At 37.4% G+C, this 26311-nt stretch overlaps 1 protein-coding gene across 1 annotated transcript in view; it reads right to left on the reverse strand.

Moving 5' to 3' along the window:
- PRR5L (proline rich 5 like) overlaps window positions 1–26311 on the reverse strand; it is an 81770-nt gene that overhangs the window by 38387 nt on the left and 17072 nt on the right. Inside the window, exons 3-5 of the mRNA XM_081312643.1 lie at window positions 12927–13051; window positions 10390–10470; window positions 3542–3590 (exon numbers count right to left, since the gene is read on the reverse strand). Of these exons, the coding sequence (XP_081168769.1) occupies window positions 3542–3590; window positions 10390–10470; window positions 12927–13045 (249 nt within the window). The 5' untranslated portion in view covers window positions 13046–13051. The remainder of the gene's footprint in view (window positions 1–3541; window positions 3591–10389; window positions 10471–12926; window positions 13052–26311) is intronic.

Below are 26311 nucleotides of genomic sequence, written 5' to 3' on the forward strand. Positions count from 1 at the left end.
CACCGGCAAGCTTTGTCAGTTGTCACTCGCGGCAGTACAAATACACTAGTACGGAAAGCTGCCGTTCACTTTCGGGGGGAGGAAAAAAAAACACAACAACACCGCATGCTTTCCGCCCCGAAAATCAGCTGATCGGGCATTTCAAGCCGTTTCAAGCGTGACTTCACTGAGCTGAATAGTGCAGGGTTGCCTGCGTGTTTGCTTGTTCCGGGTAGAAAAAACGCTGTCGACCCCGGCATCTTTTGCGGGGAGGGGTGAGGTGGGGTGGGGTGGGGTGGAGGAAGCAGTTTGCGAAGCAGCCGAAATGGGGGTGTCAAGCCCTACGGGGACCAGGGGAGCACTTCCAACAATGCCCGCGCAGCACCGAAGGCCCATTGGCACCCGCACCCCCCAACTGTTCGGCGGGCGAACGCCAGACCCGCTGCCGCACTTACAGCTGATCGGCGGCCGGAGGAGATTGTGGACGGGCGCAGAGGGTCCGCGTCAGCACAGACAGCTGATCGGCGGCTGAAGGAGACTGCGAGCGGCTGCAGAGGTTCCGCGGCCGCATCAACAGCTGATCGGCGGCCGGAGGAGATTGTGGACGGGCGCAGAGGGTCCGCGTCAGCACAGACAGCTGATCGGCGGCTGAAGGAGACTCCGAGCGGCTGCGGAGGTTCCGCGCCGGCACAAACAGCTAAGGGGCAGCCGGGGACGTCTACCAGTGGTCACGCAGCGCGATCAACTGAGCGGCAGCTAGAAACAGCCGCTGACGGTCGCACGGGCCTCACGGGACTTTTCGGGTCCGATGGCGGCTTGGAGAGTGTGGGTGGCTGCTTCGCAGACCTTGCATGCCGCTACAACCGCTCCGCTGCTGGGGGCGTGTCTCGGCCGGGCCTTGCAGGATCTGGGCCGGGCGCCTCTGCTCGCCGCTCCGGCTCCTCTGCCGGGCTTGTTTCGCGTGCGAGCTACTTTGCCGGCCGCTGCTGAGGGAAGATCTCTGGAGAGGAGCATAAGGTGAGCTGCTGCATTTCCCAGCCTCGGCTTATACTCGAGTCACCAACTTTTCCCACTTTTGGGGGTTAAAATTAGGGGTCTCGGCTTATATTCGAGTCGGCTTATACTCAAGTATATACAGTATATAATGTTTTAATTGAATTGGACTCGGAAACGGAATTAGTTAAAGATTGTATGATAAAGTGGGCACAAAACATACAGGAACCAATTCCGTTGGATATTTGGGAGGTAATTTGGGTTAGAAATGTTAAATTTACTCAGGCTCAAAATTTAAGAGAAAATTTTTATAAAATGTTTTATAGATGGCATTTGGATCCCAAAAAGTTGTCTTAACATGTATCCTAACCTACAGTCTAAATGCTGGAGATGTGGTAGTTTAGATGCTACTTATTTTCATATGTGGTGGACTTGTAGAAATATAAAAGCTTTTTGGATTAAAATTTGGTGGAACATTCAAAAGATTTTTAAGAGAAAGATAAAGTTTTCTCCGCAATTGTTTTTATTGGGTATTGTTGTAGATTGTGATACTAAAGAAACTAATCTGATGTTGAATTTGATAACAGCAGCACGGTTACTGGTGGGACAATATTGGAAGAAGGATAGTTTGCCTTCTATAGAAGAATGGGTACTTAAGGTATCGAATCTTGCAGAAATGTCTAAGATTTCTGCTTATTTGAAGGATCATTCGCAAGAAAGATATATTTCAGTTTGGAGGAGATGGATAGATTATATTCAGAATAAATATGGGACTAAAAAGTTCCATTTAGCTTATGAGTAGATCTTAGATTTTTATTAATTTCAGTATTAGTATTGATTATATTTTGTTTAAGTTATTATTATTATGTTTCTAATAATTTGAATGTATCAATGTTAGAGTTAAAGCACATTATGAATTTGGTTAATTTTATAATGGATAATTTTAGTTAGAATATGATTATTATATTTATGACCCTGTGTTCAGCTCTGGGAAGTGGGGGGGAGGGGGGGGTTGGGGTGGGTGGGTTTTGGGGATGTTTTGTAAAAAAAAGTTTTGTAAAACTTTTTAATAATAATAAAAAAAAAGAAATGCATTTTAATAGTGTACTCTGAAATTGAGGATAAAGAATAAATTATAGGTTTTGTCTGCCTTTTTAGAAATCCTTGTGGCTACTTCTGGGAAATCTAACAAGTTCCCAATACAGAGGTGGGCAAAAGAAACATCCTATTCATAATTTGGTTTCAGAAGTTTCATTTTCACTAATGAAGCTGTTTTCTACAGCCATGAATTTGTGCAGACATTTTTTTGGACTCTTACAGATAACAAGACCCAAACATTTTCTGTGGTTAAATATAAGATCTTTAAGGGCTGTTTATCAGTTAAAAGGTACATAATAATTTCACTCTGACTCATGCCTTTCCTCACTTCCAGTGTTTGAATTATTGTTGCTCTGCAGACTATTCAGATTTCAAACAGCAATGCTACATTCCCTGAAAGGCTTAATAAATGAGAGTTCTGCTCACTGTTTCAAAGCCACAACCACAACATATTTTAAAGCATGCTGGAACTATGTGGGTTGACAGCTTATCTAACATGCATTCCACATTTAATTGCCAAGAATGGGAATTTGCACTGCACATGTTATGTCATTGCTTAGGTAGCCTTTTCTGAAGAGGTGGGGAAGGCTAAGCATCATAGCATGAATTCCTAAGGAGGAAAACTCATCAAAAGAAGCTGTTCTCAAAGATGGTCACTTCTCAGTGACCGCTGAAGTCATCTTAAATCAATATGAAGATATACATTAACCCTATGGTACAAGAAACAACATAAAGTATTTCTGATTAGGAAGTATTAAGCCATCAGTTGAGTATTTATGGAAAGGTGGAATATCTTCAAAGACTGATTGTGGAAACTTCTTCATGGTGCCTTATTATCAAATCTCTTTATTCTTTTTAATTTTATAATGTTTTAAGGTGCTCCAGTGTCTTCTAGAGGAGCCTGGTAATCTTGGATTAATTATCCAGACATTATCTAAAAAGATATTGGGTATATTATTTAACCTAAATGTTCATAAGGCATTGAAGTACCTTTCCACTTATAAGTTTTGCAATGAGAATGATGAGGGGAATATGGAGAAGAGAAACGTTAGTTGTGACCATTGTAACTTAAGCAGAAAGATTTTGAGGCCAAAAACAGAGAAAATTCCCTAGTTATGACCCTTTTCCTGAAACCCACTTTCCAATTGTTCAAGAGTTTTTAAAGAAAAAGAATTGTCCTCATAGTATTATCCACTTAAATGGGGTGTTTTTATGTAATACAATCCTATCATTTCAAAAAAGAAATACTGACTTTATCAATTTGCAGTTTTGCGAATAAGGTTGTCCCAATGTTGTTTTACCCTTTGTTATCATGCTATGTTGTTCAAAACGCTTTCCAGCTTTCTACTCAAAATTCAAGAACTTGCAGCTACTTAAAAAGGGCAAGAAAAAAGAAAGCCAGCATACAGACTGAACCAAAAGATAGTCCAATTTTATTCTTTCATCTATCCACTTAAGGACTAAATGTTACCTGAAAATAGTCTGTGATGAAGGATCCCAGCTCACTCTTCAACAATTGCCTGGAAAGAAATGGATCACTTATCATGAAAACACTTCCAGAAAATAGTAATAAAAATAGATATTTACTGAACTCTACAATACATAGGTGACTAACAAGATACTTTGAGGCATTTATGTACTGAGTAATTGTATTTCTTTCATGCTTACCCATGATACATTTGATAGCAGACAAAGAGTCCTAAGTTGGTGGAACACCAAACTGTTACTGTAGCCAGTATAACATTAAATTTAACCAAAGCTGGCTTCATTTGTTTTTAATCTGGTTTATCCCACTTGCATGAATGATTTAGAATCACATTCTGACAATGCATTCCTTGTAGCACGTTAACTGTCTGGATTAGAAATACAACTTTGTATGAGACAAAGTTTATAGCAAAAGACCTTAGTCTTCATTAATTCCCATCAAGCAAGAACAAGTTCAATTACTAAAGAAGGTAAGACCTTACTTGGCCTAGATATTTTTGAGTGGGCCGGAAAGCAAAGCAAAACCAAAGTTTCTACTCTTTCCAGACAGGTTATCTCATATTGCTAAACTTGTAAGCCGCCCTGAGTCGTCGGAGAAGGGCGGGATATAAATGGAATTAAAATAAATAATAATAATAATAATAATAATAATAATAATAATAATAATAATAATAATAATAATAATAATAATAATGCTTTGATGTCCCATCCCACACACATTTAATGCCTAATAATCATGAGGAAACCATTTCAAACCTTACAAAATTCTGTAAGACAAAGTTCAGTCACCATGCCAGAAGAGATATTTTCAGCAACATTCAAGTACAGAAAACCTTTGTCATTTCCTGATTAATGACAAACATTATACAATTCCAATTTCAACAAGTAAATCACTATAATATTGCTTTTTTAAATCTGAATATTTTCAATTAGAATTGAGGTATAACTAATTTTGAATACTGAAATTAAAGCTGAGGATGAACCAAAAACCATGACACTCTCAAATAAACCCCATCTATGATTTCAAAATAATAATTTAAAAAAATATTTTGCAGTAGTGTACATTACTACTATGACACAACCTCCCCATTACCATGTGTCATGAAGCTGAGACTCTGTTCTGACATCACTTTTCTCCTTGCTGCACCCAGTATTTTATAGTACCAACATTAATTCAGTACATGAGATTTGTACGAATTCTGAATTCCTGTCCTCAATTTTTACCCCATAGAGCTTCTCAAATTATGGGCAACCATTCTTCACCAATATTATTTCTTTCCTCCTTTTTTAAATTATCCCATTTGTTGAACTAACAAATTTTCTTTCTGAGCTTGTGCTCTGAAATGTAAAATAAAATCACCAATTCCTTCCCTAATCCTGTATGGTCAAAATCTTCCAGGCATTCGCCCAATACATTTGCTATTCATTTTCTCACTCCAGCAATTAACCAATCCATTGAACAAACCTAATCAGGCATCCTTCCAAAGTAAGCTTTATTAAATGAAGGATTATGTGAACTGGAGTCCAATTTAGTCAATGCATCAAGTGAACTTTAATCCACATTAACAAAATTCATTTGTCTTCAAAATGAAATACATAAATTTGCTGTGATGTACCAATACATTTATCCTTCTGGAAATTATGCTAAAATAGGTGTAATTGGTGGTTTTGTTGACAGCTGATTGATCCAATTGAAATTTCTGGCTCTTCTGGTTATACACAAGCAAGCTAGTTATATGCATTTGCTTATATACATGGAAGGCAGTTGCATAGCTGGAGAAACAAATATTGCCTTTACAAAGAACAAAATGAATGTACTGCTAATTAACAACAATCCTTTCCAAACTTCTTATTTAAAGGATGCATTAAAGCAGTAAGATTTTCATCCATAAGCATGAAAAGAGGGGTGGGGGGAATCTGATTTCAGAAGAAACTTACAAACCTTATTTGCCAGAGCATGAAGAACTATATCTTACTGAGAAGATACAAAAAGCAGGTTCATCCTGCTTTCAAAGCAAGATCGTATGGCCAAAACTGCACGCTTTAAACAGATGTTTTCAAATCAGTCACATAAATCTGTGCTACTGGAGAAAATGTCAGAGCTCTGTTCTTAATTAACTCGCTGAGCACATATCAATCAGAAGCATGGAGGATACTGATAACCCTTTGTCAAAACATTTCAGCTTTCTCGACATTGACAATGTTCAAACAAGTTCATGGAGTTGAAGGAGAAAAGGCCATGAAGTGAAAAAGAAAAAAAAAGGAGATCATTCTATGTGATTATCAAATTTGAAGCTATAATCAAACTGACATTTGTTTGCATTTCCTAAAACTCTTACCTATTGCCATGCCTTTGTATTTGGGGTTTTTTTTTGGGGGGGGGGGTTGGTGTCTTAAGTCATTGTTGATTCTCGATAACTACTTGGACAAGTCCCTGCAGTATTCTTGGCAAAGTTTTCAAAAGTGGCTTGCCATTACCTCCTTCCTAGGGCTGAGAGAGAATGAGTTGCTCAAGGTCACCCAGCTGGCTTTGTGCCTAAGGTTTGAAGAACTCATGGTCTCCTGGTTCCTAATCTGGCGCCTTAACCACCACAACCAAACAAGCTCCATCAAGACATTAATCTTTTTTATGCTCATATATCTGACCAGACTGTTCAAATAAATTCATTGCATGATCACTGCGTGCCTGTTTTCATCATTATCCAAACTTCTGGGACTCACAAAGATTTTCCCAACTGAACACTGAAATCTAGCAATATTCTAATACCTACTGCATAGTGATCTCTCTGACACACCTTCTTTTTCACATCTTCTCTTTCATACACACAAATTGAGTACCCAAATATGATTTCATTCAGCTTTCGAAGAGCAGAACTACTGCATCCCATTTCCAAAAACACCAACCATCAGTAACACCTCACAACTTTTTTTTTTAAAGAAAAAGCTGGGCATAGAGAGAGAAACCTGTCTGAGGAGGAAACCCTGTTCGTGGCTAGTTTTCTTCTATGCTGCCACTTTTTTAGACTATCAACTTACAAAGCAACAAAGCAGAGAAAACCAAATAGAGCCTTTCTCACCCTCGATTAAATCTTTGCCCCAGAAAGTGCAAGTTTACTCATTTCTGACCACATATATATTATTGCAGAAGAACAATGATAGGGAAAGAAAACCCCTCAAACTTTTGCAAAAAATCAAGAGAAAAAAAAAATCCCTGGCTCTACCACATAGCATCATTGCTCTGTACACTAAAAATGTGAAGCACATGTATCTACCACATCAACAACAACACAGCCAACCACCAATAAGCCATTCTTACAGGTGACAGTTTCCCAGCCACTTCTTAACTATGATTGCGGCATATAAAGAATTTGCTGGAGGAAGAGCCAGGCCAAGTTCTGATCTCAACCATCCTTTACTATTACTACTACTACTACTACTACTACTACTACTACTACTACTACTACTGCAAGAAATCATCTGGTAACAAGAGGAAGAAGGACCTAAATCCGTTCTCCTGCTTCCCATGTGAAATCATTGATATATGATTTTTTTTTCTTCTTATGAATTTCTGCACTGCTCTAGCATCATAAAAAGAGTCCATGGTTCAGTCTCCTTTACTATGCCAATAAAAGAAGCATATTAGGACAATTTGATAAATTAATGGCTGATCAAGTGGCGACCAATCTGCGGTTTGCTAGGCATAATACTTTTTGCAATGCTAATAAGCCAGGCAGATGGTTGGCTTATAGACTGAGGAAAAAACAAAGGGCATCTAATATAGATAAGATTGAGCATAAAGGAAGGGTTGTGTATCAACAGAATCTTATTAAGGATGCCTTTGTGGATTTTTATTCGAAATTATATACTAAAGAGGACATTAATGCAAAAGATATTGATACGTATTTGGAGAAGGCTAGCATCCCGGTTCTTACGCAAGTACAAAAAGAGGGGATTAACCAACTGATTACAGAAGAAGAAATTTTTACAGCTATTAAGGAACTGAAGGTGGATAAAGCACCAGGCACTGATGGCTTGACTGCGGCCTATTATAAAAACTTACAATTAGAGATGATAAAACCGTTAAAGGAACTGTTCCAGACAATCCAGAGGGGGGGAAAGGTGCCCCCGTCTTGGAGAACAGCTTTTATCTCTTTGATTCCGAAGGAAGACCAGGATGCTACTTTAGTTAAAAATTACAGACCGATATCGCTTTTAAATACAGATTATAAGATATTTGCTAAGGTTTTGGCTAATAGACTGATGAGGGTTCTGCAACAGGTGATTCATGGGGACCAAACGGGGTTTATTAGTGGAAGACAAATGAAAACCAATGTGAGACATATAGTTGATGTGTTAGAGTTTTTGGAAAGGCACAACCAGATCTCTGCTGCGCTAATCTTTTTAGATGCTGAAAAGGCTTTTGATCAATTGAACTGGCAATTTTTGTTGAAAGTTTTAGACAAAATGGATTTTGGGGAAAATTTTTTACAACCGATTAGGGCATTATACCAAAAACAAACTGCCCGAATTATAGTTAACAATAGTTTGACAACAGTATGTAATATTGAGAAGGGCACAAGGCAAGGCTGTCCGCTATCGCCCTTGTTATTTATATTAACATTAGAGATACTATTGGTTAAGATTCGGAATTCGGAAAAAATTAAGGGGATACAAGTCGGAGATCAGGATTACAGATTGAGAGCATTTGCAGATGATCTGGTTGTTACAGTGACCCAGCCAGAGAACTCTGTTGTGGACCTGATGGAGATAATAACACAATATGGGAAGGTTTCTGGATTTAAAGTAAATATACAGAAAACTAAAATTTTGGCTAGAAATATGACAGTTTCGCAGAAGGCTCTCTTAGAAGGATTAACTGGATTTGAGATTGTTAAAAGGGTTAAATATTTGGGGGTGATTTTGTCGCCCTCTAATACAAAGCTATATAAAAATAATTATGAAAAGTTATGGGGGAAAATTCAAAAAGAACTGGAGAGTTGGGAAAAATTGCAATTGTCTTTGTTGGGACGGATTGCAGCAGTGAAAATGAATGTCCTGCCCAAATTTTTATTCTTATTTCAAATGATACCGATTCTTAAGAAAGACTCTAACTTGGAGGAATGGCAGCGTGGTATCAATAAATTTGTGTGGGCAGGGAAAAAGCCACGAGTTAAACTTAAGATTATGCAGGATACTCGTGAGAGAGGTGGCCTTAAAATGCCTAATTTTAAATTATATTATGAAGCTGCTGCACTAGTAGGAATAAGTGATTGGATTAATTTGACACAATCGAGGTTATTAAATCTTGAGGGCCATGATCTGTTGTTTGGCTGGCATGCATATTTGTTGTATGATAAGAAGGTAGATACTGTGTTTAGGATGCATATTTTAAGACAGGCATTGCTGAGAGTTTGGAAGAAGTATAGACATAAGTTAAGCAGCAAGATACCATTGTGGGCAATCCCAAAACACGCAATAGAAAATATACATGCTGGTTTCAAACATGATGAGACTACTTACAAGGAAATTTTAAGTTTGGAAAGGAATATTTGGTGCTTGAAATCATATAGTTTCTTGCGAGAAGAGAAGGTTGTTCAGACTTGGTTTCAATATATTCAGTTACAGGCCAGGTGGAAAGAAGACCAAAAAAATGGATTTGCAACGACTGATGAAAATTTGATAAAGCAAATTAGAAATCAAGGACCAGCACATATTAAACGGATATATCTTGCATTGATAGAGATCGATTCAGAAACAGAGCTTGTTAAGGATTGTATGATAAAATGGGCCCAAAACATTCAGGAAGTTATTACAATGGACACGTGGGAAAAGATCTGGGTGAGGAATGTAAAATTCACTCAAGCTCAAAGTTTAAGAGAGAACTTTTACAAAATGTTTTATAGATGGCATCTAGATCCTAAAAAGCTTGCAAGTATGTATCCGAATTATCAGCCTAAATGTTGGAGGTGTGGTGATGAAGAGGCAACATATTTTCACATATGGTGGACATGTAAAAAGGTCAAGGCTTTTTGGATAAAAGTCTGGTGGAATATGCAGAAGATTTTTAAACGGAGGATAAAGTTTTGTCCGCAATTTTTTTTGTTGGGAATAATTGTTGACGCTACAGTTGTGGACTCTAAGTTGATGTTGAATTTAGTTACGGCAGCAAGACTTTTGATAGGTCAATATTGGAAGAAAGAGGAACTGCCGACTATACAAGAGTGGATTTTAAAGGTTTCCGACTTGGCAGAGATGGCGAAGATTTCGGCCTATTTGAAAGATTACTCGCAAGAACATTATATTATGGAATGGAGAAAATGGATTGAGTTTATCCAGAATAAGTATAGGGTCAAGAAGTTTTATCTAGCATTTGAATAAGTCTTCTTTCGTTTTCTTTTTTCTTTTTTTATTTTGTCTTCTATATATATTTAATAATGCTAAGTTTTGTTTGATCCTATATAAGTTAGAGAGTGATGGATTTTAGAATTTATAGTTGTTAGTATATGGTTGTTTATGATTGCCTTTTTATATATATATACCTTGTATTTAGCTCTGGGAAGTCCGGGGGGGGGAGGGGGGTTAGGGGGAGGTGGGGGGGGAGGAGGGAGGGGGGGAGGGGGGGGAAGGGGGGAGGTAGGGAGGGGAGGTAGGGAGGGGGAAGGGGGTTTTTTAAAGGAAAACTGTATTTTTAAAACTTTTCAATAAAAAAAAAAAAAAAGAAGAAGCATATTAGGAATCCAAGGCACCAGCTACTACTGAGGCACAAAGCTCTCAGCATTACATTTGCCCCAACTTGGGAAGGCTGTTGAATCCAGTTCAGTTAAAGCCACATACCTGACATTTTCATTGAGGATGTAGAGTTCATTGTTTTGCAAGCTTCCCCCTTTGAACACATTGATCACTGCTGTTTGAACACTGCCAAACAGAAGGAGAAGGTTAGGGGAGTCATAAATAATGAATGTCCTAGCCTGATTTACACAAAGCAATGAAACTGCAGTCAAGAACTGTGTAAATATATTGGTGAGTAGAGTAGAAGATTAATTGCCCTTAAATGACTTCTGCATTCCACCCCCACCCACCCCCCATGGGATCATTAGGCTCCTTTGCCCATGGCTGTGGAGAGAAATATAATTGTACAGATATCAAGAGACTAATACAGGAAGGTGCTAGCCAAAATTAAGTACACCACTGTTTCTTTCTGCCCTTTTGCAGCTCTTATTCAGAGCACTGCCTTGACTTTTGCATTATCTCCTTTGGAAACAAAAATCACTTGGGAAATGTTGACTGTTGTGCATTCTGACTTCTCCAGGCTTACACAAAGGCCAGAGATTAAACACAGTTTGCTTCACTGCATGCCGCAAAAGAATACTGTCTTCCGCAAAAGAATACTGTCTTATAAAAGAAAAAAAGAAGAGGCAGGCAGAGTGGTGTATGTTTCACAAGATGCAAAAACTTGTCTCTGTAGGAGTGCATGGCCAAATCACTATGGAACAGTCACTGAATTAATCCAGGGTTTCCCCCCCACCCCATGAAACATGAAAAAATGTTTTCTAAGATAACAGAATTCAAGAAAATAAAGACATTTTTACCAGTTCTTTCACCTAATACAGTTATATATAAATATATTTGTACAAACTATCCACTTTCAAACCAATCACAGTCCTCAGCTAGGACCATGTGGATTGAGGGGGAAATGAAAGCAGAATCAATCACTGCTGTCTGCAGCAATTTGCAAATGCTCTCTGCACCATTAACTGCAGGCATTTAAATAGGCTGTGTTTCTAGTTACTGATCTCCTGATAATTCACATAGAGGCAGTCCTCAACTTAGGGTAATTTAATAAGTGCATTTACAATGGGTTGGCAATCCCCCTCCCTGCAGTCACATTACTGCATTTCAGGCTTTGGGTAATCTGTTCGCATTTACAAACATATGTCAACTGTCCTGCCGTCATGTGATTATAATTTGCAATCTTCTCTGTTGGTTTCCCCAGAAAGTCAGTGGGGAAGCCAGCAGGGAATGATAAGCAAAGGGGATGGAGAATTTGAGGTTTGTTCCCCCAGTGCACCAAGGGGTTTCCCCTTCCCTCCATAGGGGGAGGGAAAATCCATGCATGTACTGGAGGAATAGATCTCAAACCTGGCAAAAGGGCCAACAAATGCCATTGTTCTCATGGTCACTTAGAGGGTCCCTTCTCCAAACTGTGCAATTTGTAGAAGGAGCCTTCTGAACCATCACAAGAATGGGGCCTGTTTGTAGGATGGAGCAAGTGCCTCAATAATCAGCAGCTGCAGAATGCAAAAAGTAAATGGACCTGGGCATGGTAGGGCAGAGAGAGGGTCTGGGTTTGAAGCCCAGGCCCTATCCCCAGCATGCTACTTAACGACTTGCACATACTGTATGCTTAACAACTACAATGGGAGAGTTGAGATTGGGGTCATTGAGTGAAATGTCATCTTGCTTAATGACCATTTCATTTAATGACTAAGATTCTGGACCCAATTGTGTCATAACTAGAGGACTACTTGTACAGCATAGAATCACTGTTTGATACTATGACAAATGCCCTTGAGGGAGCTCACTTTCTTCTCTCTAAATCTATACTTTGATAACCACTACATCTGAATCAACAAACTATGTTAGGAACTTTTGCTTCTTAGCAGAACTTTAAACCATAACATGACAGGTTAACCAAGCAATAAAAGTAGAATTAACTGTAGCCATCAAATCATCTGGAAATACATACTCCAAGACATTTTTTGTAACCACACTTTAAAATCATCTAGACACACCTACACAGAAAGCTCTCTAGTGTGAAACAATCCCTGCCAGGATATTATTAATTCTCACAACATCTTATCTCACAAAAACAGACAAATTACTCAGGTTTACTCACTTATTCACTTGAGGCATTTGAGAAAAGTTTAAACCAGATTTAATCCAAACTATTTTCCTTTGCACACCAAAGCAGAAAAATGTTCTACTCCCACAAGATATGTACAATTAATGAGATATCCACAGAATTGCATGGATACTTTGTGAATTCAAACACATGGAGAAATCCAGTAATGCTGGAAGAAAGGTATTAAAAGGCATAATAGGGCTCTCCAGTGCTTTGGGTCAAAGGGAAAATGTTTTATTGAGTGCACACATAATCCCTGTGGACAATTCCTTATACTAAACGCATCTTTTCCCAGGATCTGCTGCAGCTACAAAGGACAACCACACCATCCCTGAAAGACACCTCACTGCTTTAAGGAACTATTGATAGGTGCCGTGTGAGAGTCCCTGCACACTCTGTAGCAACTTTTCCCTCTAAATCCAAGTCTCAAGACATCAGATACTGTATACATTGATAGGATGTTTCTCACCTGTTCCAGGCAGAGTTAGATCTGAACTGCAGAGATTGCCGAGCTGCCAGGAATCGCGGCAAATCACTCAGCACCGGGGAGCTCATGAAACGTGGCCGGGGCTTTCGGAATGAGCCCATCTCCGTCTGAAATTGGAAAGCAAAAACTCGAGCTATGATGGAATCCACATCCTCAGTTTAGACAGAAGAGGGTGAGGAAAAGGATTTGCATGAGGATATTGAGTGTTAACTGGCAGGGAAGATACTTCTGTTTCCTCAGGAATCAGAATTCAACCTGTCCGAAGTGGAAACAAAAAAGAAGAATTGCGGCTTGAACGTGTTATATAAACTACTGTGTGTGATACCTTGGTCGTAATACTTATTTATTTATTTATTTATTTATTAGATTTATATACCGCCCTTCTCCCGAGGGACTCAAGGCAGTGTACAGGGCAATTAAAATATAACATACAAAAGTTAAAAATAGATTAAATTAAATTTAGCCCCAAACAAAATAAATTAAATTATGAAATTTAAAACCCCAATCCCTCAGTCCAGGCCGGCAAGCTCGAATAACCAGGTTTTCAGGTTTCTGTTGCACCAAAATAAACTCCCTATTCCCATTACCACTATTCTGAGATGGTTTAACTCATGCAATAAAAAAACCTCTTTCATTTTAACGTCATCCTTAAGATCAAGAGCATCCTGTCATACAGTATCACAGTCTGGTTTTGAAGCATCACTGCTTCAGACAGGAAGGCGGTGCGGAGAGTGGTGAGGATGGCTGAAAAGATCATTGGCAGTTCCATCCAGGACATAGCACATAAGTGATGCTTGAGCAGGGTCCACAAGATTGTCTGGGTCACAACACATCCTCTTCACGACCTGTTTTCCTTGTTACCTTCTGGGGGGAGGGGGCTCCGTGGTATCTGAAGCAGAACATCCAGATTCAGTCACAGCTTTGTTCCATACAGTATTAACCTTGTGAACTCTAAAACTTCCTCCTTTCATTATGTGCTCAAGATGGACAGTGACTAATATTTATATATTACATATATGTAAGGGTGTAGGTCTATACATATGTTGTATATAGTATGTTTAAATGTGTGTTATGTATGTGTACACTTTGAGAGCAGGCAACTAAATTTCATTTTTAATGTGTGCTATTGTGCCCACAGGAAAAAATGACAATAAAGGTTTTCTAATCTAATTTAAGAGATGTTCTGGGTGTTTTGATGTTAAGGTAAAGGTTCCCCTGCACATGCGTGCTAGTCGTTTCCGACTCTAGGGGCCAGTGCTCATCTCCGTTTCAAAGCTGAAGAGCCAGCGCTTGTCCGAGGACGTCTCCGCCAGTATTCAGAATACTTTGGGGAAAACAGAAAAAAGCCTGACTTGGAAACCCATGTTTGTAATAAATGTTTAGAAATCAGGACACATAAAAAGAAAAGAATAAGGAAGAGGAACGTACTATCAATCGATCGATCGATCTAAAACAGCAAGCTATGCCATTTATTTTGTTCAAAAGGTTTTATTTAGACTGAACCTCTTAAGGATTTTTTTATATTGCAACATGCCTAACCCAAGTACAGGAGGAACACTCTCCCACCTACACACTGACAACAGAACCTGGCCTGTTAGGAAGGATCACACATTATTTAAAGAAGCACTGAGAAAGGTAGAATCAAGCCTTTCATTACAGACCCCCTGGATCTAATGCAGAAAACTGTCAAAGGCTCAGTTTTGCTTTTACTGTAAAGCAATGTTGCAATCTATTCCTTGTGAAATCACTACATACCAATGAGTAAGGCTGAGATTGGTAATACTATACCAGGCTTTTGGATCATTACCAGTGGAAATTTCCTTTACAGTTTAGATATATGCCACTCCCACTTTAGGACTGTCACCATGCCAAAGGGGATTTAGGTCGCCCAAACTGGTTTTATTTTGACTTTAAAAGTAGTTCTGGGGTCAAAGCTAGACAATGGGAATTTTAGGTCTGTACATTTTTTTTAATCATCAGTGGTAGACAGGGACTTAGAAGGCCGCACCAAACTTGCCTGTGCTGTCATGTGAAACAGTAAAGTAAAGATTATGGGCTGAAATTTCTGAGTCACATCTTAAGCTTATAAGAAGTTTGTTTCAACCACAGTTTTTATCCACTACTTCACCTTGCAATATATGGATAATACTGCATATTACTTCAAAGTCATAACAATCAAGCATAATAATAATGAGAACAATTGGTATATTTTACATTTCTATAGAATCTTCACCTTGACAAACATGAAATTTATATTCCAGAATTAGGATGAGAGTAAGTGCAAATGAAAGAGACTTTAGTGGATCATGATTAACACGAAATCCATTTCTTCTTCCAAATATAACTAAGCTTGGATCTAACCCAAAGACTGTAAATGTTTGTTTACAGAAGCATCATGATTAAAATAAGGCATGCTATATGATATAAAACTTAAAATATAAAATACAAGATTAAAATGTGTGCAAGTTAAAAGGTTGTATTTATTTTATTTAGATATTTTATATAGCCGCCTACTGGCTCACAGCAACTAGACAGCTTACAGATAATAAAAACACAATGTAGAAAAAATAAAAATGAAAAGTAAAAATAATAAAACAATAATAAAATAAAAAACCCACCCCCCTCAGTGACAACAAACACTCAAATCAACCATTTAATGGCTCCATCCCACTGTGGGTTCCCCAGGCCCGCTGACAAAACCACATCTTCAGTGCCTTATGAAATAGTGTCAATGTGGGGGCCAGACTAATTTCTGGAGCAATAAAGTTTCAGAGGGAGGGAGCCACTATGGAGGAGGCCCTTATTAGTAGGTCCTACTAGATGTACCTCCTTAGGGGATGGGAGACACAACACTCCTGTCTCCCCGCTCCAGTGGGTTGGGTGGATGTGATCAACAAGAGATGGTCCCTCAGATAACCTGAAGGGTTTATAAATTATTTTTTAAAAACTACCTTGGATAGATTTTTTTCTCTCTAAAAACACATCAAAGGTTCTTAAAACAAAGAGGCAAATCCAATAAAGTTATGGTTCTAGATCGGTTTAAGTTCTCTTCAATAAATTCTACTCTCACTGGGTAGAAAATGTCCTACCTTAGATAGCCAATTCCATCCAGCACATTTAGTACTATAAACCTTTAGAAGTAAATCATTGACATATAAAAAGGTATAAGTGTTTCTATAGACTTGTTAAATTACAGCTGAAGTTTGAAATGAACTCAACAATATCTATTCTAAAGGCAAACTAGGCATCACAGTCTTGGGTTAATTCAGGGACAGGCATTCAGCTCTCAAATCTATTTTATATCCTCCTTTCCACAGATCTCCTTTCCACAGTTTCCCAGAATTTAGGAAAATTAATTCATAATCCATTTGCAATAATAACTTAACTTAGATTTAAAACTAAGATACCTACATTCACTCTCCATCCAAAATAGAAAAAAATACACAAAAACAGACAATTCGGGTTGCATCTATATGTGTAACACAACCTTGCTCAACTATGAATCTCATCATTGTATAAAAATGTTAAGTGTTACCCCAGCTTCTTTTAATTAAATAGCAAAATAAAACTCAACTGGTCATTGGCACAGCGGTACACAATTACGCCTTGCTTCTTCAAGGACAATTGTAATCAGATTCTCCCCCTTTGCACACCAGTTCAGGAAAAACCTCCCCCTCATGCTAGTTTTTTTCCCCCTACAACTAATCACCACAGAAAGAAAAACCTAAGCTTATTTATATGTTATAAAGTTATATTTTACTATATGTAAAAACAAACCCCAAAAGATAAAGATCTTAAGTACATTCTTTCTAAACGTATATGTATCAGTTGTAACAATTCCCACAATTTTTACTTACAGGTAGTCCTTGGCTTATAACTACAAGTGAGCCCAAAGTTTCTGTTGCTAAACGCGAGTCTTGTTAAATGAATTTTTGCCCCATTTTACAACCTTTCTTGCCACTTTTGTTAAGTGAATCACTGCAATTGTTAAATTAGTAACATGGTTGTTAAATAAACATGGCTTCGCCATTGACTTTGCTTGCCGGGAAGGTGGCAAAAGGTGATCACATGACCGCAGGACACAACCACCATCATAAATATGAATTAGCTGCCAAACATCTGAAATTTTGATCTGGTGACCGTTGGAATGTTGCCACGGTCGTGTGAAAAATGGTCATAAGTCACTTTTGTCAGTGGTGTTGTAACTTTGAATGGTCACTAAATGAACTGTTGTAAGTTGAGGATTACCTGCGCTTGGTTGTTTCTTTTATTCATGCAGGTTACGGCCGCTCGTTTAACCACTGTTCCAAGTTAAGATGAACTCAAAAAACAAATTACTTACAAGCCATTCCTGAAATTATGACTGTCTCATCAGCCCCATGGTTACATAATTGCATTTTGAGTGTTTGGCAACATTTACGACTAGTTGCAGTATCCTACGATCATGTGATTGCAATTTGTGAGTTGTTGTTTTTTTGCCATTTTCTGGGGGGGAAAAAGCTCATTTGATAAATTGGATTAAGACGTACAACCATATGAATCACTTAACTGTCATAAAATTGAATGCAGTCACACGGTGACTCCACTTAGAATTGCAGTGACTTATGATCAAATTTCCAGGCACAATTGTGGTCCTAAGACAAGACCCTACTTAACATACCTTTTCTCTGCTGTCAATTCTATACCAGTATGTATTTCTAGGCAAGGTTTTGTTTTTTTTTCCAGGAATTGACTAGTCTCAAACTTTAGAGCATTCAGCTTCGGAATATTTAACACAGTCTTTCACAACTCAGTCAGTTTTGGTAATAAACATGCTTAGGTGTACACCAACAATGCAAGAATGTGTCACATGTGAAAATGGTACAATATTATGTACGAAGAAAATCTGACCGTTAAATATTTCCTGAGGGTATGGACAAAGTCTAAACATCAAGTGCAGAAAATAAAAATAAAAAACTTTTGGGAGGACATCGGAAACCAACTGAAAGCAGAGAGAAAGAAAAGAAAAGAAAAGAAAAGAAAAGAAAAGAAAAGAAAAGAAAAGAAAAGAAAAGAAAAGAAAAGAAAAGAAGAAAAGAAAAAAGAAAAGAAAAGAAAAGAGAAAAGAAAAGAAAAGAAAAGAAAAGAAAAGAAAAGAAAAGAAAAGAAAAGAAAAGAAAAGAAAAGAAAAGAAAAAAAGAAAAAAGAAAAAAAGAAAAAAGAAAAAAGAAAAGAAAAGAAAATCTTTTAAATAGTTGCAGAGCTGAAGTACAAATGCAGACAAAATTCCCCCAAGCTTTCTTTTCTCCCACACTTGAACACAGATTACCGGTACCTTCAAGTTTGTTTGTTTATATTTCACACTGCTAAACCCTCCTATGTCCCTCAAAGAGGGCTTATGGGTGATGTATAATAAAGCACTGAATAAAACATTGAAATATAAAGCAAGAATAATTAACTCTGTTAAAAATTTGTTGACAAAGGCAAAAGGAAAGTTTTCATGTCATTAACCAACTTCACAACTGTGTGCTTCTTTGGGCTCCCTACCCAAGGCTGCAGAGCCATGTTTCAACCCCTTTTCAGAAGGCCAGGAGAGTGGGGGGGGGGGGCTTCCTCACTTCTGAGGGAGAATATTCCATAGCGTTGGGACAAGAGCAGAGGAGGTTCTCTTCCTAAACCCAGCCAGTCGAAATTCTTTAACTGACTGGTCAGGTGGGATGGGCTGATGTGATGCGACGAAGCTAGTTCCTTAGGTAGCCTGTCTCTTTGCCATGTAGGGTTTTATAAGCCACATCTTGAATTGGACCAAAAGCAAACCGACATTAAATGCAGTTTGTGGAGCAGAAGTATTGCATGTGCCCTTGTTTGGACATCCAATATAGCTCGCACAGCCAACCTTTGCACCAGCTGAAGCTTCCAAGAATAGTCCCATGCAGAGCACATTGCAATAATCCAAACGGGAAATGACCAGGGCATGAGCGATCGAAAGAAGAGCCTCCCTGTCCAGGAAGGGCATAACTGGCACACAACACAAAATTGAGCAAAGGCCTTTCTAGCCAGGGCTTCCATCTACTCTTTGAGCAGAAGCCTGGAATCCAAGAAGACCCCCGAATTATGCGCAATCCCATCCAAGACCAAAGATAATAAACTCCTGGGTACAGAAGGGCTCACCCTCAGACACTCCATCTTACCAATGTTTTCTCCATTCCAGCACCGCAAAAGAGTGAAGTTGGGGGAATGTTTTTGTATATAAAACAAATGCTCATAATTTGCTATCCATGCATCTTATATCTTTATTTATTCATAGTTCAACTTGATATCAAAGAAAAGGGTTTCAAAAAGCTCTTTTTATATCTATTATTGTATCTTTTAGACACACCCATCAGGCACATATGTCTTCTCCTGCCAATACTCACAGCTTAGAGCAACACACTCCCATTTTCTCTGCTTTTGAAGATCAACCAAGAGAGATGTTATAAAAGCCCTGTGAAACATGTACATTAGTTTTGGTTTTCAATTTGTATTTTATATAATTGTGTAAAATGGTATAGGACAAAGACAAAGAAGAAGACAAAGGGATGAAGGTGGACTTAATACTAGAGAAGGGCAAAGTCACCGTCCATCTTGTCAGCTTCTTACCTAAGCATACATCACATTCATCCTCCCTGCCACTCAGGCTTTGATTGCCTGTTTCTTTTCCTAGAGAAATGAGAGTGAAGAAAGACCCAGAGACGCACTATTTATTTCAGCTTCTTGAAACAGCAACTGCCAAGAAAGGAATTCATATTGTAGAAAGTCTGGAAGACCAAGCTCAGCCTTCAGGTCAGAGGTTCCCCATCTCTAGTACAAACCAAAAGTATTGATGTTCAAAACAAGGAAATTCCAAATCCCTCACAAACCTGTATTATCCTGAATGTGAGGGAAATACAACTAGAAGGTTCAAATAAGTTCAGAAGAACCGGATGGATGATGAAATTCTTATCTCTTACTCCGAATGCTAGAATTATATATAACATGGTTCCCTGGGTGGAAGGCTTTGATTTGGGGTGGGATAACTGGTAGTGGTTTTGATGTTTTTCATTAATACAGATCCTGTTACAGGAAGGTTTATCTTTTTCACTGATATGCACATAGTACTAATCAAGACCACATTATGACTTTTGTAGATCTTAGGCACTTTTGCCGCTGTAGATCCTCCTCCAGTGAAAATAATAGTATTTAATATTTTGCATGATATTAAATATTTATTTTTTTACAAAGAAATAGGGAGCAGTAAATAATATATGCATTTTGGTAATAATAATTAATCCACAACAAGTGATTATGTTTGTCACAAATCATCAAAGTTACTAAATTTTAATATTCATATTGTGCCTATAGGTTACAAATAAGATAATTGGTTTGATGTTTTAAGTGTTTGTGTTTCTTGGCATTTTTTTAATTAAAAGGCATGGGAATAAATTATTTATTAAAAGGCATGAAAATAACCTATTTCATTTCTTTCTTTCTGATTTAAAAAATGAGAAAATATTTTCATTAGCCTTAGGCCTAATGGCGTTATATTGTATAAAAAATGCTTCAGAAGCAAAACATAATTTACATCTGATCATCAGCAAATCAGAAAAACAACTGTTAAATAACATACCTCTCATTGCTATTTTTTAGATAGCTCATCCCCTTATATTTGGAATAGGTATAAACCAACCACTAAAAATGGACATTTTTACCTAAACCAAACAACTGGTTTATTACAAGCTTTTGAATAATTTGTCCACATCTAGAAAATACACTTCCTTCTCCTTAGAAAATGTCTTTGTTACGCTGCCATTACAACAATAAAACAACTAGTTTATTCAGCAAACAATGTTAAATCAGACTCACCATAAAGATAAGACTCTATCTTCTAGAATTTACAAAGGTCAAATACAACATATACTAAGTCTTTCTACAGCTAAATGTGTGTAGAACATGCTGCCTAACAGTGCAGTTATCTCCAAGGTAAGAAACCCAAAGGGGTAAAATTTTAAAATTAAAACTAAATTGAAGATTAGAGGCAGAACTAAATCAAATTTCACAGAGCTTTACAACATTTGCTGCAGACACAAGGAATTTCCAAAGGCTAAACCAGATGCTGAGAAAGAAAAGCATTTATTTTTTTGACACATCATTTCCTATCTAATCCTGATAAGAAATTCTCCTTCTCTTAAAAAGGCTTTATTTCCTACATTTCAAATTTAGAACAGTGTCACTATGCTAGTTAATCTCAGATGTAATCTGGATTAAGGCACAAAGAAACTGCCCTTGTTAGATCTGATCATTAGCTGGGATCCCAGCTGAGAGTCAGCAGTATATTATCGAGAGAGATACAGAGATACAGAGATAAAGGCTTCATAGCAACCAAAGAAATATTAGTTTTCCTTGCACAGCAAATTTGTTTGCAAGTATCATCCCAAAATATACTAGTGGAACATGCTTGCAATATTGCAATACAATTTGTTATGTCGAAGAGGAAAGTCATATATCTCACTACCAATTTAAAGGTTCTGGGCCATTCTTAGTGGCAAGCACAGTCATGTTTCAAATGTTGCTCAAATATATAAACTTTTAACATATTTAATAAAGCCAAGTATTTGCTATTTCAAAAGTTCACAGCACTTAACTTATCTTTTCTGGACCCCAAAACAATGCAGTCAGGCCTGGTCAGTCAGTCCTTGGACGAGACACATCCAGGAAAACCCAGGGCTGTAAGTAAGGCTGGGAAGTTAAAAAAAACCAATCTTTTTTAAAAAAAGGCAATGAAACACTTCCATCCATGAAGTATTTTTAACTTTTAAAAATCCCACACATGAAATCCTTTAGTAAAAGGATGGTTTTGTAATACAACTGACCGACCAGTGGTGTCCATAGGACCTCAAGCTTTCCTCAGAAAGGTAGAAGAGTTGCAACATCACACTGCAAGCTCCACCCCTTTCATGCATGGATGCAAGTTACAACGCATTTAGGAAAGGAGTGGGAATACATTGCAACACCGCGTAGGGATTCCTCTGCTACTGACTAAAAATGCTAGAACAATTTTGCAAATAAAGGCATTAGAAGTATTGGCCTACAAATAGTTCTAGAAAAATGGTGGTCCTGAATATTTTAATGATATGCATGGACCTTATTATTTTTATCAAGATCGCATTAATTCAGGCTACAAATGCTAAGGAATTATTCCCTATTATGTCTATGTAATTTATTAATGAGAGGCTGAGTAAATACTGTAAATCCTCATTTTTAAGCACTTTTCTTTCAATCGTCTGGCAGCCTGTTCTTGATTTTTAACCAGGTGGGTGATTATTTCACTTTTCTTCTGCCTATGGATTGTCCTTCTGCCAAATAATATTTAAAAAGGTTTGAAAGATATTAGAAGTCATTTTTTTAAAAAGTAAAAAGAATTAAACAACACTGTAGGTTGTAAAAGATAAATTCTTTCTATCCATTTAGCCTAGTCCAGAAGCTACAACCTGCTTCCTTTTCAAACCTAGTCCTTCTTTTACTGAATATATGATTATCAAAATTCTTGTTTACAGGTACAGATGATAATTTCCAGTCTCCAGTTAATTTTTAAGAAACATGTAAGTTTTTAAAAAATATGTATGTCTCATGTGTGTTCAGGGAGCACATAAGATGATTTAAACAATAAATGTCATTGCTGATGAGTCATTGCTCATCAGCTCTCTCAGGTAAGCCTGACAAAGAAACAGGACCAAGTGAGCTAATTCTACTTTATTATAAGGCTACCTTAACAGAATCTTGCAAATCTGAAAGAATCCTGTCACCACTTTTAACAGTCTGATCACTTAGTGTAGGTCCTTCCTAAATTTCTGTCTCCAGCCATTAAGAAGTGGGGGTTCTTCCCTCTTGTCCGATCATTTCCTAGGCAGCATATTTTCTCCTTATTTCTCAAGGTCATTCCCACATACCATTACACTTCTATACATCACTATGTACATGAAGTCATTTCCATCTGTTCCAAGAATAATCTGTGTATTGCCAAGCTTTGTTTTTATTTTCTCATCCACACAAGCATATTTCTGGTCAAATTCTCTAGTTACAAAAAAGGAAAGCAAAAGAGCAAAGAGATATCTGTGCTGAGCATTATACTCACCCACTGAATTCTGGAGAAGACTCAAAATGACTGTACTATAATTTACATAGAATTCAAAAATGATTTAACTTACTCGGTAGATGACCGCTACTTGAGAAACAGAATGGTGTATTTTTGGAATGTGTTTCATCATCTCTATACTTTTTTTTAAAAAAAAGGTACAAACTTGCCCCCTGAATTTTATACCTATACAGGATATCTGAAAACTGATCTATGTCAAATTAACACTTTCTTCATAATGCTACAGAAATGGCTTGTGTTCCCTTCATCCATTAATTTCTCAACAATCTACCGGTAATTTGCAGCTTTGCTTTTTCTAAATATCAACCAGACCTAATCCTACTCATCTGGGAAGTCCATAAAATATTGCCTTGATTCTTTTTAAAGGATTCATAATATATGACACCACCTGAGAAGTACACTTATATAAATACACATACCTTAAATCATTTTGGAACTTATTTTATGAAACAATACAGATTTTGATGCAGCCAAACCATTTGCATTAACCTTTGTCTTGTGAGACAGAATATGCTACAAACAAGATTCTCTCCATCTTCCATGATAAAAATGCAACAGTATATTATATAATTAATGATGTGCTGCCCTTATAGGTCACCTAGTCTACCAAATGCCAAACTTCCTTTAAAATTGGATCCAGATTCAGCATTGCATTCTGTCTTCACTGGGTATGGGTAGTACATAAATGACAAGGGCAAAAAAAGAATTTCTGGACTCAGCAGGTAAAAATTCAAACCATATCTCCACCCAGCAGACTTTATTTAATCCAGTGTTGAGGCCACTTGACTTCTTGATAACCAAGAGTGGCTTACAAATTCATTCATTCATTCATCCATACATACATCCATACATACATACATCAAACTTGTATACCACCCCTCTCATGAAAGGCAAGTCCAAGCACCTTACAGACATTGAATAAAATGCACTATAAAACATTTAAATAATAAGTAAGAATCTTAAATTTTAAAATGAATTAAAATAAAACTAAACAGGATAGAGGGGTAGGGAACAAAATGTGCACAGGAAGGAGGTGGAGTACTATTAACCACCTCCAATTGGGACAAGATGCTGGTTTGCACTCCCAAAAAAGCCAATGCAGTCTAGGCTGCATTAACAGAGGGATAGAATCAAGATCACGTGAATTATTAATACCACTTTATAATGCCTTGGTAAGGCCACACTTGCAATACTGTATCCAATACTGTATCCAGACTCTAGAAAGAGTGCAGAGAAGAGCAACGAAGATGATCAGGGGACTGGAGGCTAAAACATATAAAGAACGGTGGCTGGAACTGGGTATGTCTAGTTTAATAAAGAGAAGAGTGAGGGGTGACATGATAGCGGTGTTCCAATATCTCAGGGTTTGCCACAAAGAAGAGGGAGTCAGGCTATTCTCCAAAGCACCTGAAGGCAGGACAAGATGCAATGGAGGGAAAATAATCAAGGAAAGAAGCAACCTAGAACTAAGGAGAAATTTCCTGATAGTTAGAACAATTAATCAGTGGAACAATCTGCCTCCAGAAGTTGTGGGTGCTCCAACACTGGAAGTTTTTAAGAAGAGACTGGACAGCCATTTGTCTGAAATGGTATAGGGTTTCCTGCCTGAGCAGGGGATTGGCCTAGAAAACCTCCAAGGTCCCTTCCAACTCTGTTCTTCTGATATTTTATCCCAAGATATGTATACAGAACACACAAAATTAATTTTGATTTGGCTTAGACACTGCTTATACATCATGGTTCACTCATTATTTAGCATTGAGCAAATCCATGCAATTTTAGATTAATAACCACAGCTAATAACAATATGACATACTTTAGAGTACGGTGTCAAACTCAATCACATCATGTGACATAGCGTGATGTATCGTGTTTTTTGCCTTTGTGGAGTTGGGGTGGGCGTGGCCTGCACATGACGCATCCGGCTCGTGGGCCACCAGACTGACACTCCTGCTTTAGAGGAAGTAACCAGTAATACAGCTCTATCATTATCTTTTTTCCTATTTTTTCAGCAAAGTTTTCTTCAAAACATTTCTCGAATTGTCTTCCTTCTTAGCATGCTGTTTCTTTTCTTAACATTTTCTTAAAATCTTTAACATTTAAAATGTTATTTATTTAACTAAACAGGGTTCAGTGGTAGAGTAAATTGTAGGCTTCTAATCCTAACTCTTTAAACACAATAGTAAGCAATGGTAACCAACAGAAAATGCATCCCAAAGTTGCTTCCTCCAATTTGCTGTTTTCTATGTGTATTGAGCTACTATCATCCCTCTTTGCTCATGCCTTTAAATGTAATTTGGATAACTACATCTAATTAAAAAAAGCAGCTGCTTTCAGTATTCCCACATCAATTACTTTATCTAGAGTAGGCAAAAGCTACATAAAATTCTTTTTTTAATGTTTAGTATCTTTACTTTTCTTAACCAACAATATTTAATTTTACAAGAAAAGAAAATTAAAAATACAAACTGAGGATACAAACTGAAAAGAAAAAAAAATCATTATCTTATACTCATCAGCATAAAAATCACTGGTTTACCAATGAATTGAATATTATAATATAAGCAAAATAAGATATTATTGTGAGATACCAAAAGTATCCAGCACAATGGGACATATTGGTGCATCCTTTGATTGTTAGAAAATATTGCCTTTTCTTAATACGACAGGTGATGCAATTACAATTCCTTATAAAAAGTCAAATTCCAAAGCTGACATATAAGTCATCATTACATTCACATTAACATTGAAAGATTTTGCCATAAATCTACAAATCTACACTTATACACAATTCCAAAAAGTTATTAAAAGATCACATGATCATATAATGTGGTCAATGAGTCTTCAATTATTTACACCTCCAGCAAAAAAAAAATCTGATCTCTACGCTTTCAAATATATTCTTTGGGGAGTCCAATATAACCTAAGTATAATTTATTAATTAACTTCCAGTAATTGCAATGCATTTAGAAGGCATCCATTTGGGAAAGGCTGACCTGAAGACTGTACTTACAATAATTGCCTAAATAATTATCATATTCAAAGCTGAATATATTACCTCTTAATAGCTCTTAGTTATTAATCCACATTGTATTTATGGTACCCCCTATTCAATGTGCCTCATTCTGGATAAGTGGGTAACAAGATTGCAACCTCCACTTCAAAGGGAAAATTCAAACCTATAACTCTTTTTAATTTTAAAAACATTTACTGCTGC

The sequence above is a fragment of the Vipera berus genome (assembly GCF_964194415.1).
Source record: "Vipera berus genome assembly, chromosome: 1".
Taxonomy (NCBI): Eukaryota; Metazoa; Chordata; class Lepidosauria; order Squamata; family Viperidae; genus Vipera; species Vipera berus.